The sequence below is a fragment of the Nicotiana attenuata genome, unplaced genomic scaffold, assembly GCF_001879085.1.
Source record: "Nicotiana attenuata strain UT unplaced genomic scaffold, NIATTr2, whole genome shotgun sequence".
Classification (NCBI taxonomy): domain Eukaryota; kingdom Viridiplantae; phylum Streptophyta; class Magnoliopsida; order Solanales; family Solanaceae; genus Nicotiana; species Nicotiana attenuata.
The window spans coordinates 11,537-24,570 of record NW_017673366.1 but is presented as its reverse complement, the minus strand read 5'-3'; the positions used below and the strand labels follow the sequence as shown (position 1 = coordinate 24,570).

The 13,034-nt window shown below is 36.3% G+C and overlaps 1 protein-coding gene across 1 annotated transcript; it reads right to left on the bottom strand.

The window, feature by feature from the left end:
• Positions 1-8,660: 8,660 nt before the first annotated feature.
• On the bottom strand, positions 8,661-9,374 carry LOC109216164. The gene has a single exon (XM_019380293.1). The coding sequence runs from the start codon at positions 9,372-9,374 to the stop codon at positions 8,661-8,663; it is 714 nt and encodes a 237-aa protein (XP_019235838.1).
• Between the last annotated feature and the right edge of the window lie 3,660 nt (positions 9,375-13,034).

Below are 13,034 nucleotides of genomic sequence, written 5' to 3'. Positions count from 1 at the left end.
TCACATTATTGCCTCGAAACACTTCATGTTGCTTCCTCACATATAATATTCCCTGCGAAACCAATGCATTTTGTTGGCAATTTACCTTATAAAACAACAACAAAGCATGAGCAATTAAGGTGTAAATATCAACTATATAGCCTACTATCAACACCCCACACTTAAATTATTGCTAGTCCTCGAGCAATTCACCACACTCCATCAAAATTCCTTTCCTAAGCTTTTCCCTCAACGACTAACACCATGAACATTTTACAAAAGTTGCACCTAGTAGTGAACAACCTTTACCTCAAGAGTCAAACCTTTTGTACCATGCTGCACTTGCACTTACTCAAACTACTCTATACAAGAGTCAAGACTTACATTTCCTTTGTGAATTACATGCCCTCACATAGCACAAGAGAGTAGTTCCACATATAATGATCATTAGAACAAGTAGGAACTAAGATAGACAGGATTTCGCTCACTCTCAGCAAGAACATTCACATGCCACAAAGATGCACCATAAGCTTGCCCGTAGTGTAATACTCTACTAATCGAGCCCACTCAGTCTAAGATCAGTAGGACTTCACTTGGTTGTAATGTAGGCTAAGGGACGGGTAGGATATATTTAGATATAGTGACTAACCTCCCTAAGCACTTTTAATACAATTACATTAACCTTCAAGATCATACTTGTGTCAACTAAACACTCCACCACATTTATTTACAACACCCCCATCCATTAGGTGCAATTTGTACAAGCTACGACTTACCAACCACTATAATTATTTATAATCTTCTTTTTTTCGTGGTGCTTCTTCTTTTATGCTTCAAAATTCAGCACCTTTCTCTATTTCAATAGTTCCACTCAAAAATCAAACCACCACACTCCACACTTTTGCTTTTGCATATTGTCAATACTACTCAAGTGCTTATTGGGAGGTAAAAGGGTTCAAACAACAGGCTATTCAAACAATTGGGTAAGGTTCGCAATGTGGTTGCCAAAGAAACAGGCTTATAGGCTCAACGGGGTTAACTAAGATGTAATGCATTCAAGTGGGTTTATTATATATGTATGGATCAACAACAAAAATGCCTATATAACTTCTAAAACTGAATAAAACTACTATTTCGCTTTGCAAACACACAGGGCAAGTTCTAGGCATCAAATGTGAATATTGGAATACAGTAAAACTCACTCACACATGGCACATGACTCACTCCGTATTAGTTTATCAAGACATTCTCTTTTGAGTGTTCAAGTTAGATACAAACATACAATTTTAAGGCACTTAAACAAGATTCAACCCTTGAAGCTAAGCGTTACACTCTAGTGTCTATCGTGTTCAGGTGTAGAAACGCTAAGGGTTTTTCCTTCGATTTTAACTCGTAGCCCATTAATCCTAATCTAAAACTAAAAAGAACAAAAACAAAAGCTACCTATACCCGGTTCAAGTCAAACCCTTGGAAAAGAACCGTGGCCCAAAGAAAAACCAAGGGGGAGTTACTACACTACCTAAAATTAAAAATTAAAAAATCTTTTTGGTATTTTCTTTAGACTTACTTCCCTTAAGAGAACTGTCTAGAAGATCCGTCATCAGGAAAAGTCCACTCTTTCAAAAAAAATTATTTAATTAAACAAACACAGCTAAAGTAGCATGAAAAGTCACCCAGACAATCTCCTCACCCCACACTTAAAATTGTGCATTGTCCCCAATGCACAGCATAACCATAAGAGGGTAAGAGAAACTCCCTGGTAGGCCAAAGGCCGAAGCACTAGCAGTTCATGGGGTACTAAGACTTCTCCCAGGCTTGGTCCTTCGTGCGGGTACCTCACACTTAGTTCCAACCATTTGATTTGCTGTTGTATCCTTCCAATACCTTTGCTTTCCATGCTCCTAAAAAAATAAAAAAAAATTGACACTACAAAAATAATACAATTAAAAAAAATAAAAAATAAATAAAAGAAAGCAATAAAGCTGGGTTGCCTCCCAACAAGCGCTTGATTTAACGTCGCGGCACGACACGAATCACTTTTTGCCTCCACCTCGAGCTTATGAATTGAACGCCCAATTTTGATTCAAGCATATGATTATGGTCATGGGGCGGTTGAACGAATCTAACTGGCCTAAGGAAATAATGTAGTATTCTGCACTCCTTGGCCTTTGTATGAGGTATATAATCCTGACTTTCTGGCAAGAAGAATTCCAGAATATATGCACCTTGTTCCTCATTCCTTGACTCTTCAATTGGTTCAGATGACTCTATTTCCATATCATCATCCAAACATAATGTGGAAAAATGCTTGGAGTGTGGACCAATGCGCTCAAACACATGAATTTCAGGACTCTCAACATCCTCAACATCAGTGATACTAGAGTCAACAAAATTTATATCCTCAAAGTTTTTGGCTGGCTCTAGTCTCACTTCTTCAACATTGACATCCTCAAATTGTGGTTGGCTAGGTTGTTGATGTTCTACTCTGACCTCCCCAATTAACACCTCAAATTCATGCTCTTCTTGGCTACTATCCTCAATATTGGCTTGTTGAGCATTAAAGGCTCCAACCACTTGCTCAATTGAGCCTCCAACTTGTGAATAGTTGCCTCTTGCCTTTCTATGTGCAATTGTTTCTCATTGTTTTGTTCGAGAAGACACTTTAGCATATCCTTGATCTCCTTCAGGTCCGCATTCCCAGGTTCTTTGTTCCTATTAACTTCACAAGAAAATGTAGAACCATCATAGTAAGGGGTTGGGGGAAAATAAAAAATATAAGCACAACCATGAAGGTGACCATTTTTACCACCACACACATCACACACATTCCACAAATAAGATTGAGTTGGTGCACATAACTCGCTCTTAGGAACGTTTTGAAAATTTTGCCACGGGTGGTTTCCTTCACAATATGTATGGAGATCAATAGTAGAATTGTCTACACCTAAATTCCCATAATTCCAAGATGCCATGTTTCTCAAATCAACAGTTATAAAAAAAATACCAAGAAAAAGCAAAACAAAATAAAAGTTCAAACTTGAACCCTAGCAATATATACAGCTACAACTACACCGTTAGCTCCCCTGCAACGGCGCCAAAATTTGATCACGCCCAACTCTAGTCCTAAAAAGGATAAGCGGTCGCTGCAAATATAATCCGGTCTAAGTCCGGAGTCGAATCCCACAGAGAACTAAGGTTTCGCTGTAATTGTTCAATATCGCAAAGAAGACAAGTTTGAACAATTTCTAAATTATAAAAATTGAGATTTATATTTCTAACTAATTAACCAACAAATACTATAAAACGGTAAAATTATCAACTAACGAGACAAAGGTTTGGAGACTAAATTAAGGAGGTCTAGAGTTATGATTTTCCCAATTGTTGATTTCATTAGTTGTATGTTTTTTATAGCTTTGACTTAGTTGCCTCTATCAATCATGAACTCTCCAGCTATCATAAATCTCTCTCAAGCAATTATGATAATTTACTAGATGCACTCTCTCAAGCTACGCTAGCTAGATTCACATTACAGTTCACTTAGATCGCACCCGAGGTATCGTTATCTCTAATCGAACCTCTAAATCCTCAGTTATGACTCTCGCCTATACTCCGGGAGTGATGTTGTTCAAACAACTACCTAAATATGCACTCTCTCTCTCAAGCAGATACATAATAAATAGGAACGGTTAATTGATGATCCTTTCAATTAACCAAAATCAAAACGTAGTTGAACAAATAGAGATTAACAACTAACTCAAAACTATATTAATATAACAAACAATTCATCTCCAAAAGGTTCCATCAAAACTCTAGATAATAAATTGGCTATTCATAAAAGTATGTGAAAACACAATACTCCAATTCATAACCAACAATAAAATAGGAAGAAGAAGGGGAAAAACTTGTAGTTAAATCTTCCTCCTTGCTCCTAGCGTGTTCTTGCCTCTAAGGGTGTTGTCTAACCCTAAAGTAGTGTCTCCCTCTAAAAAAAACAAGCTTCCCCTCTCTTGGGCGAGTTTCTACAGCTTATAAGGGTTTTACCAAAGTTTCCCCGAAATTACACTTTGGCCCCCAAATTTCCAGGTTCGTGAACAGTTCACCGCGGCCGCGGCGTGGACCGCGGTGAACACTGCCCAGTTTGGTTTTTGTGTTTTATCTCCCAGCGCTGCATCGCGGTCCACCGCGGTCGCGGTGGACTTTTGTCCAGGTCATTTTCTTTTACTCTTTTGTGTTCGGGTACTTCTTGAGTGGGTGTTTTCTTCACATTATTACCTCCAAACACTCATGTTGCTTCCTCACATATAATATTCCCTGCGAAACCAAATAACACTATTTAAAGCATTTTGTTGGCAATTTACCTTATAAAACAACAACAAAGCATGAGCAAATAAGGTGTAAATATCAACTATATAGCCTACTATCAGTAGAGTATCGTTCCCACGAAGACTTGTGATTAACTATTGACTGATTCAAACTCACTTAACTTATCGATTCAAGAGATTTTTTCACAAAATATAGAAGTGACTAATTTACTACCTAAAACTATCAAGCAATGAATTAACTAGAAATCAACCGAAAAAATAGCAATTTAAAATAACAATCAGTATGAGAGAATATTCTAGGGTCATGGGTTAGCTAACAATCATGTTGCTTTCTTGGCTTAAAATGAGTAATTGATTTATCTGGATTGTTGATTGACAGGGTTGATATTGCTCATAAGAATCTGTCGAATTCTTACTCGCCTATTCAAGCTAACTTAATGCCTATATATCTATGGAATTAAGATTAACAAAAATATATTTATACTTCCTGTATTTCAACCAAGCAAGACAATTAGGTATATGTCTATCCTAATTGCGAATTCGTTCCCTAATGCCCGAGTTCAAGAACTTGCTCTATTTAATTCTCTATGCAATCTAGAATTCTCACTTTTGAGTTCAACTCTAGATTCGTAGATAGTATTTCACTATTAGCTACTCAGAAAAATAATTAAGAACAGAATTAAATAAACAACCCAATACGATAAAATCAACTTCGTCAAATTAAACTTCAAACATCAACAATCATGTTTCACCCATGACCCTAGAACAATAGGGTTCTTAGCCACGCATGCTCATAGTAACAATTTCAAGTAATTCTCAAGAATACATAAAAATTAATAAAAGAAGTAAAAAGTAAGTACTCAAGACGAATTCTGTGGTTCCCAAGCTTTGTCGTGGCTTTTTCTTGCTTTCCAATATGTTAGATGACCTAAAAGAGGTATTTTGGCTCAAATATTGCATATAAAAGTCGTGGGCCAAAGTTCTCATAATCCTAGTCCGAATCAGCTTCAGGGATTGATGCTGGGGTGGATGCGCTCCGCTTCTCAGCTTTGCCCAGGTGCGGATGCTATGGGCCGACTTCACTGCTAAGGGGTGCACCGAGTAACCTTCTTTCCAGGTTGGATGCGACGCATCCAACCTTTCTCCTCTAGTTATTGGAGCATCTTTTCTTCATATTTTTGCACTACAAACACCCTAAATCATCACACACAACTCCTTTAGTCATAAAATCAATAATTAGACCATGCTGGGCATTTTACACGAAATAGCAACAAAAAACGGTTAAAACATGGGTAAAGTAACATCAAAACATATAGAAATATGCCCAAGATCAAATTCTAAATAAGGTACAATTCTAATTGTAGTAGGGAATCTTATTTTATGTAGTACAAATCCGTTCCGGAATTTACGCCGTAATCTTAGGGCCATCGTGGGAGTCTCGCTCTTTCTGTTATAAAACCATAACGGTATTATCTCGAGGTAACTACATTTGTGTGCTTATATATAGAATCACTTCTTAAATCTCTTAAAAGGAGTTGAAGAGAATGAACCCTCGCGCCGTCGTCGTCGCTCGCTCGGCTCGGCTTCGGCTTTGGATTTGGATTTGGATTTGTCAAATGATCGATCGATAAGATTATTTTTTGGACAAAATTTATTTAATTAATTATTTATTAATTAATTAAATGCCAGATCAATGCTGAAGATTCAGAAATATAGTCTGGCCGCGGTCCTGGCGTAACCGCGGTAGGACCGCGCCAGAACCCTTCTACAGGTTCAGAGAGCCACTTTGGCCGCGGTCCTAGCGTAACCGCGGTAGGACCGCGGCAGGCGGCGAAATTTCTGAACAGGCACCTTTCCAGAACAGATATCACACCTCTTCCAATAATTGCCTATAAATTCAGAGGCATGGCTTTGTTTTTAACACACCAAAAGAACATTACAGAACTTCCTTCTTTCTGGAAATACTGCATTCTAATTCGTAGTCTCTCTCTCTCGAATTCGTAAGTGTGATTTTGCTCCGCTCTTTAAGTTTGTTGGTATCCTGCAGTTTGTATTGCCATTGTTGCAGGAAGGTTTATTCCGTTTTATCCTGGAAGGATTTAATACATTACCTTGGCAACGTGTGAGGGGGTTAAAATTCCTTAAGGACGCACAAGCAAATTGTGGACTCGGAATATTTCTGAATCTTTACTGTTTTTCCAGTTTCTTTTATTCTTCTAATAGTTTTCTTATTTTGTGTTTTAACACAGTAGTATTCAACAGGTTGGTCGTACTCGGCCCCGGTGTTCATCGAGCATTCCGATCTTCGAGTATAGTATTCTGCCATCGAGCGCGAGCCCGGCCCATATCGAACTTGTTTCTCGATGCGACCCCTCGAGCCTACAAAATCGGGAACACGTGATTTTACCGTATAAAAATTATTTTCTAAATTTTCTAATGTAAAATAAAATTCCATGCATGCCGTTAGTGGGGGATAAGGTGGTGGAAATAAGAGTCCGAAACCAAAATGTTGCTATTTTGGACTCAAAACACATAAATAGGTGTAAAAAAAAAAAGGTAACAAAAATATATATAGCGCCAGAAATAGTGGCGCTATATATAAACGGTAACAGCACCGTTAATATATAGCGCCACTATTTCTGGCGTTATACACTGTGAGTGATATAGCGCCACTATTTCTGGCGTTATACACTGACAGTGATATAGCGCCAGAAATAGTGGCGTTATATCCCTCCCCAAAAACTCTCCATCTTCTTCCCCCCGTCTTCTTCCTCCATTAGCGCCAGAAATACTGGCGTTGTAGCCCACGGAGTTATTCTCCATCACAACCTCACCACCCCAATATAATGAAACTCTTATCCTACGCTCTTCAGACATTATAAAAAAATGCTGGAGAATTTAACAACAACAGACGTCAAGAGTTAAAAAAAATTTTGAATGTATTTCTATGCGATTCTAACCTCTTTATATAGAAAATGGGGAGCCGGGAAGTTTTTTTTTTTTTAATAACATTATAGCGGCCAAATAAGTTGGCGCTTTATTTTGAATTATTGTACTGGTCAGGAAAAAAAAGGATATAACGCCACTATTTCTGGCGCTATATCACTGTCAGTGTATAACGCCAGAAATAGTGGCGCTATATCACTCACAGTGTATAACGCCAGAAATAGTGGCGCTATATATTAACGGTGCTGTTACCGTTTATATATAGCGCCACTATTTCTGGCGCTATATATATTTTTGTTACCTTTTTTTTTTACACCTATTTATGTGTTTTGAGTCCAAAATAGCAACATTTTGGTTTCGGACTCGTGGAAATAATCTAGTCGCTTGTCCTTGAGACTAGAGTTGCAACTTCATCAGTTTGCACTCAAAAAATTGCAATGTCAAATGTCATCAAAAAGCATTTCCTTTTACTTAACTTTCTATTTTATTGATAAAATATTCTTTCCCCGACCCTACTTACAAAAGTCACTGGATTTTATTTGTCCCTTCCTCTAGGAATCACAATGTGAAATTACTTCTTGAATATTTTCACAAACCAGGCAATAAAGAAAGACGAAGTACCAGGTCTGGAGTTGGTGTCTTTCAAAGAGTTAAAATAATAGAAAGTGACAAAAGCCACAAAGTTTTAGGTAGCGGTGAAGCAAAGTTGTTACAAGGAAGGATCCAAAAGATGGTATAGGTCATGGTTATTACTTATCACAAACTAAATCTTTTATTTGTTTTCCTTGAAATATGTTTATTAGTCTTTATTATATGAAAATTTGAATAAAACAAGCACAAGAATCCATATAAGTAGCCAAAGGCACAAAACTAACATAGCCGTTTGAGAACAATATTGTTGCATCTGAAGGTTCATGTGGAATAAGAGGTACTGAATTAATTTATCAATATTAAAGGATGAGTGATGAGTCATGACAGAGCTATCTACTTCATGGTCCTTATTTGATCATTTTTTCTTTTTATTTTGATCCAAAATAAATATCTATTTACATAATCAAGAAGAAATTAATAGTATTATTTTTCCAAAAACTATCCTTATTTACATATTATCAATTTGTCAAGGTAACAATTAATAAGGTTAATTTAGTAAATACATCTTTTTTTTCTTTAGGAGTTCATATTTCCTTAATGAGGTGTGCCGAAAGTAAAATAATCACTTATTTTTGGCTCAATGATGTTTAATACTTGTTTTTTGGCTCGAGTAATTTAGATTTGTGACGAAACCATAACAATTGATGACGTGCAACCCCTGAATTTATGATACATATATATAAAAGACTACTGCCTTATGTATGATCAATCTTTATACACATTCAAAACTCAAATAAAACTACAAAAGACTAAAACATTGTATTACCTAGAGAGAGACACTATTCTGCTGCAATCGATATCTCTAACATCCTGACTTCTCAAATCAAAAGTCATTTTACAACTCATTTTTATTTCAGCACTTTTCTTAATAATTTTCAAAATATTAACTCTTCCATTAATTCTTGTATATGTACTCAGAGACACCTCACCGGACTTTAAGTCATTCCCTAGCTGGGGGATGCTCAAAATTTTCTCCATCATAACTTCCACCGTCACATTCATCCGTAACGTCCGCCGCGCCTTAGCGTTTCCCAACGGCGTTAGAGCTTCTCCGACAACCACGTCATCATAAAACAAACTAGTCGTTGCTTTATTAAACTTGAACGAGGCTGCATTAGGGTTTTTCACGGACACGTCAGCGGAGACCGTTAAGTTAACATTAGGCTGGAGAGTGGAATTACTTGTGAGGTAACTTAATCCGTCAAGATTGACGGAATTCATCCTTATAGACGGTGAATGTACACGGAAAACGGTGAAACCAAGAACCAACATGATCACAGCAAGAACTAACACGGCGGCTGTACAACAGCCACAGCATTTAATACATCTTCGACGACGACGTTTCTTCTTATGTAATTCCATGTTAATATAATTATCGTCGTTATCGATATAAATCTGATGTGACCCTTGTGCCAAAAATCGAGCTTGATCGTTGATAGAAGTCATGGATGAAGTTGGAGATTGTGGTGGAGACATTTTTTCGAAATTATGAAAGTTTTTTTTGTTTAGTTTGTGGCACATTAGAAAGCTTAGTGTAACGAGTGTTTTATAATAAATAAAATTATGGGAATATCTTGACATAATATTCTACTAATTACCGTGTTTGCACGGATTTGAATGGGACTATGTGTTTTATTCGACAAACGGTCATAGATGTGTGTATAGATTCTCTATTAATGGAAGCTTCTGCTCAAGAACAACAAGACGAGGAATTTAACAAAACAATATTGGGTTGCTAACTTGCTATATTATGTATGGATTTAAAATATAGCTTGCTGATGTAAATATTTATACACTATTAGTGTAGCTTAATATATTCTAACAGAATAGTTACTTTTTAGTGCGGATCATAGAATATTTATGTGTAATTACTTTATAAGTAACTTGATTGTGTAATTTATTTTGTTACAATGTAAGTTATACTCACTTGTCTTTGTCAAGGCATGGGAAAAGTTTATTCTGAATCAAAAGACCATATTTCAATCCATAGTATTGTGAATATCGATTAGTTGGGTTCTTCTTTACCTCTTTAATTATGTAAAAACAAAAATTATGATGTTGAAAAGAAAACAAAAAGGGGAATGGAAGAATGACTCGTACCGAGGAGAATGATAATTTGACATATAAAGCAAAATCGCATAAGCAAATGGTTGGGCCAATTAATATATACGTAGGCAAGTTTGACCCGAAAATAAACTTGGGCCGAGTAATGAGAGCAACCGTGGTCCATGGTGTATCTCAACTATGGGGGCCCAAACGGGCGGGTAGGGAGGGAGAAATTCAAAAATAGCCTGATTTACCACTGGTCGTTGAAAAATAGCCAAGTTTCAAAAGTCATCGAAATTTAGCCACTTTAAATCTGAGCGAAAACACTGTTCAAAATCCGGAAAAATACGCCCGCAAATTTTACGGGAGTTCCAGCATAAGTATGATTGAACTCCCGTAAATTTTACGGGAGTTCCAGGATAACTATGCTGGAACTCCCGCAAATTTTACGGGAGTTCCAGCAAGTATAATTGTCCAGTATAATATACTGGAGTTTGGAGCACTGGTGCTCCAGTCTCCCGCAAATTTTACAGGAGTTAGCAAAGTATACCGGTCCAGCATAATATGCTGGAGTTCGTACACAAATGCACCAGAACTCCCGTATATTATACTGGACCGGTCCCTGTTGCAGCAAAATAGTGGCTATTTTTCATTGACTTGATAAACGCTGGCTATTTTTCATTGACCAGTGTGAAAACTGGCTATACCATGATATTTTAACGGGTAGGGACGTATATGAATGGGTTGAAAATGGATAAATTATCTAACCTGACCCATGTTTAATACGGATAGAAAATGGGTTAAGCGGCGGATAATATTGAATATCCATATTTTCCATGGCTTCTTGAATATGATCATTTTTGAGAGAATTCCTAGTCTTCCAAACTTGAGGAACCCCCAATTTAAGTCTTTACAAATGTAACAGTTGAATTCATTAATTATCCATTAGTTATCAATTTTCTAAGTGGATAATATGGTTCTTATCCTGACCCATTTTTAAAAAATTCATTATCCAATCCATTTTTTAGCGGATAATATGGGTGGTTTTCTTATCCATTTTTCCACCACTAATCTCAATCATTAAAAATGAGAAAAATGGTTTTAATTTGTCCTCGGGCCAATATGATAATGAGACAATCATATCATGCCACTAGCAAATGGAGCACAGGTTTTTGGTTTCTTCATTTCTTAGCTTTGGGCCTTGAATTTACCATCTGATTGGGTCAGAGCTTCCTTTTTAGGCCTAGAATGGATGGGCCACTCTAGGCTGGATTGGCAGGTGAGATGCACTTCTCTTTTGATGGAACTGAAAGGGAAATGTATGTAAGGTTCTGTTTTATAATAAAAAACACAAAATAACAAGCTTGATGACAATAATTTCCAACAAGTTGATAGTTTCATTTTCACAGGACCCTTATAATAATATAATATCTTTTTTTGGTAATTCAAATATTATTAATTTTCAAAGCAACAAATTACAATATATAAGGCTAATAGCCCGTTTCGCCAAGCTGCAAAAATCAGCTTATTTTGAGAAGTGCTTTTTTCAAAAGTACTTTTGGTGAGAAGCAGTTTGTGTTTGGCTAATTAGTTTGAAAAGCACTTTTGAGCAGCAATTAGTGTTTGGCCAAGCTTTAAAAAATAGCTTCTAAGTGTATTTTTCTCAAAAGTGCTTTGTATGGGGTCGAATTTGACCAACCACGTTCTTCAAGCCAGCACGACCGACCGAGTATGTGCGAGTCCGGCTAGAAGGGCGACCTATGAGTAACAAGAGGGACGACTTCATGATCACGTCGGCCACTCCATAGCATGTACTTTATTTTCTGCCTTTTAATATTCGAGCAAGGATCCTCTATTATATAAAGAGGGATCCAAGCCTTGTAAAGGGGGGGATTCATTACTAGAAATACATTCTCCCTCTTTCTTCTCTCTCTAACATTATCTCTCTCTTACCTTTCAAAGATTATCACCTTCTCTCATTAATCTTATTTATACTATTGTCATCTGATTCCATATTCAAGATCATCCTAGAGTTTATTATCTTCAACTACGATTTACCCCTTCATCTACATTGATTGATTTGCTTAGAAAGTATTAAACAACTTTTGGGTCAAACATGCTTCTCAAAAAAGTGATTTTGGAGAGAAGCTACTTTTTTCTGCTTCTCCTCAAAAACACTTTTTTTCCTTCCAAAAGCTTGGCCAAACACCTCAATTTTTGGCCAAAAGTGCTTTTGCCCCCAAAAAAGCACTTTTGGCCAAAAAGAAGCTTGGCCAAACAGGCTATAACTCGGCCTGCATGTGAATCATGCTATATGCATCTCTTCTATACCCCGCCTCTTTGACCTATATTACATGATAATAATATAATATTGTTTGCATGCAAGTTGTTCTCACCGTATTTAATACTAGTATGATTGATCGACTTTTTCATATACCACTTAAAAATAAGAGAAACTCTTCACGTCGAGTGTAAAAAATACTATTGAGATGACTGATCAGCTTCCACTGAAAAAGATTGAAGCAAAGATAAGTTAGGGAGCTTTGCTAGGGTTTGTAACCATTTAATTTATCTGCAATTTAATTAATTTAATCCAGTTTATGCATACTAAAATTAAAATAAAAAACAATTATATTTGACTAACTAATTTCAGCACAGTTCCACTAGTGGAATTTCATTGGGTCGTTGTTGTTGTTAACTAGTTTTAGCACAGGTGGAAGATTAAATATTAAGTTGAATAAAACTAATATAATAATAATGCATAAATGGAAAAGCCTTTAGAACACCCTCTCTATATTTTACACAAGAAATCCTGTAAAGCAAGAGTTAAAAACGAATAAGAAGAATTAACTCAAATAACCAACCACCCAACATTTATACTAAAAATAGTCGGTAGAGGTATAATGCATTTATAGTTTATGTATTGTATGTGTATAATAATGCATAATCAATGTATAAACTATGTATACGGCTAGAAAAAGTAAACAATGAATATGACTGGCTATTTGTGTAAATATTCCAAAAAAATTAAAAAATATCAACCTGATATATACACAAAAAAGAAAAAGAAAAAACAAGGGAACAAAAGGA

Coding starts and splice junctions, on each gene's coding strand:
- LOC109216164 (XM_019380293.1), bottom strand. CDS start 9,374: ATGTCTCCACCACAATCTCCAACTTCATCCATGACTTCTATCAACGAT.